This window comes from Octodon degus, unplaced genomic scaffold, assembly GCF_000260255.1.
Source record: "Octodon degus isolate 3935 unplaced genomic scaffold, OctDeg1.0 scaffold00019, whole genome shotgun sequence".
NCBI lineage: Eukaryota > Metazoa > Chordata > Mammalia > Rodentia > Octodontidae > Octodon > Octodon degus.
In genome coordinates, this window is record NW_004524595.1 from 4,535,110 (window position 1) to 4,537,511 (window position 2,402).

The 2,402-nt window shown below is 45.0% G+C and overlaps 1 protein-coding gene across 7 annotated transcripts in view; it reads left to right on the plus strand.

The window, feature by feature from the left end:
• The window catches only part of Supt7l (SPT7 like, STAGA complex gamma subunit), an 11,189-nt gene extending 10,269 nt beyond the window's left edge, over positions 1-920 (plus strand). For all 7 annotated transcript variants that reach the window (XM_023711018.1, XM_023711017.1, XM_023711019.1 and 4 more), the window contains exon 5: positions 517-920. In XM_023711018.1, coding sequence (XP_023566786.1) covers positions 517-779 — 263 coding nt within the window. In that variant the 3' untranslated portion in view covers positions 780-920. The remainder of the gene's footprint in view (positions 1-516) is intronic.
• Positions 921-2,402: the final 1,482 nt, after the last annotated feature.

Consider the following 2,402-nt stretch of genomic DNA (forward strand, 5'->3'; position numbering starts at 1 on the left):
TGGGGAGATGGCTCAGTGGAATAAGCGCTTCCCTGGCAAGCTCAAGGGCCTGAGTTCAATCTCCAGTTCCGCAAAAAAACCAAAGCAAAAAAAACAACATATTTTCAACTACATTCCCAGCCCAGATTTTAAGACAGGACCTTACTAAGTTGCCTAGGCTTATCTGCAACTCACAGTCCTCCTGCCTCAGTTTCCCACAGTGCTGAGATTACAAGTATAGACTGCCATGCCTGGTTACCTGGCTTTGGCAATGGAATAGGGAATCTTTTCTCCTGCACAGTTGTACTTGTCTGGTTTAGGGAAAATGGGGGCAGGTGAGGTGAAAGGAAAAGAATGTGGAAGAAATAGGAAGATATTTAGAGTTGGAAATTTGTTAAAGCTTTTTGAAGCCGAGAATAATGACTATTCTCTAGCCAAACTAAGCTCAAAGGATATTCATAGGTCTTAGTAGGATATTCATTCTGCCTTGTTCAGCACTTGGCTTCCTTTAGGTAAATGTCCTCCCCTCATTTCTAGGTGCAGAGGTCAATGCTTCTCCTCTTTGGAACCTGGCACATGTGAAAATGGAGCCTCAAGAGAGCGAAGAGGGCAATGTGTCTGGGCATGGAGTGCTGGGCAGTGACGTCTTCGAGGAGCCCATGTCAGGCATGAGTGAAGCTGGGCTCCCTCAGAGCCCTGACGACTCAGACAGCAGCTATGGTTCCCACTCTACAGACAGCCTTATGGGGTCCTCCCCTGTTTTCAACCAGCATTGCAAGAAGAGGATGAGAAAAATATAAAAGGAAAGGAGGACATTTTCAGGCCAGACCTACAGCACCCACCAGAAAACCTTGGTGTGTCAAGAGTTTGTTTCTATAAATAGGGATTTTATTATTATTTTATGTATTTAGTACAGAGTCTACAGGGTCTTTCTACACAGATCGGACTGGTAGTGATCCTCGTCTTCAGCCTCCCAAGAGCGGGGATTACAGACGTGCACCACTGCATTCTCATTCACCTCAGGGGTGAGGCTGGCATAGCATGCCAGGGATCTAACCCTGGTCCCTCATCTGCCTAAGCAGGCGCTCTGCTGAGCTAGCTGGCTGGCCCTTGATTCTTTTTGGCCAGCTCAGCCCACCCTGGGAAGTGGGGGGGCTGGCGCATGTGGTGCCGGGGATTGAACCCTGGTCCCTGCGCACTTGCCTAAGCGGGCACTTTAGACTACTGAGGTATCTCACCAGCCCCTGCCCTTGATTTTTATTCTTAAAAATTAGGCCTAATTTCAGAGAAACTGGACTTAACCAAGTAAGTTTGCATTCTCCTTTGGCATCCAGTATCTTCCCATAGTAACCAAGCCACCATTCACAGATGGGTCAGGAGACCAGTCTTCCCTGTGAGTACTCATTACTTGGCTGCTCTGCAGCTGTTTTTCTTGTACAGTTGAGCAGAACCATGCCACATTGACATCCCATGCAGAGGTGAGAACTGCGACGCTCGCCCAGCTCCAAAGTGGTATTTAAATACTACAAATGGATGCTGATGTCAGCTGTTCACTGAACTCGATTCACTTTTGGTTCAGGTCACTAGGAATATAGTATTAGTCTAACGAGAAATAGCTAAATACAACTTCCCAGTAGTCATTTTTTGGGGAAAAAAAAGTATTTTGTTGCCTACGAAGTCCTTTATAAAGGTCTGTAGTCTCAGGCCTTATTGTGTATCCTGAGAACCCTCTTACCTCACCCATACTTTAGTCAAACTTCTCTAGACTTATTCTATATATCCTTATCCTTTATACCTTTATTTCTTATGATTCAGGCTTTAATTGCTCAGTGTATACATTTTTCCAGTTGTTCATTTTCTTTGTGATTGAAGCAAACAGGACCAGTTCAAGGATTGTCTTAGCTTATTCCGTGTCGTATGTTTGGTCATCAGAGGACAGTGATCTGCTTCTCCCAGTGTCCCTACACATTGTGCTTCTGCTACCTAACAGGCAGCATTTGGCAGAGGAACACACACCTGTCTGTTTCGCACCCAACCCGAACTGCTTTACTGCTCTCCATCCAGAATAGTACTGGCCCTGCGTGCACTGGTAGTCTGTCCTCAAAGAAATGAGGTAGCACTGTAGCGATTAGGAGTAAACAGCAAATGTGTGCTGCAGACTTGCTAATGGATGCCATCATGTTAAACGAGACTGCTGCAGTTTGATTTTTCTAATGCAGAATAAAGTCCTAGGAAATGTAAACCACTATTTTAATAGAGACCAAAAGTAAGATACGGCTTTGATACATTATTGAGCGCCTCAAGTTTCCCAGCCATTGAGAACAATGTGACTGTAGCAAAATGAGGTTTTAATTTACCTGTTAAGAAATAATTTATAGGTGGGCTGGTGAGATGGCTCAGTGGTCTAAAGCACCTACTTAGAA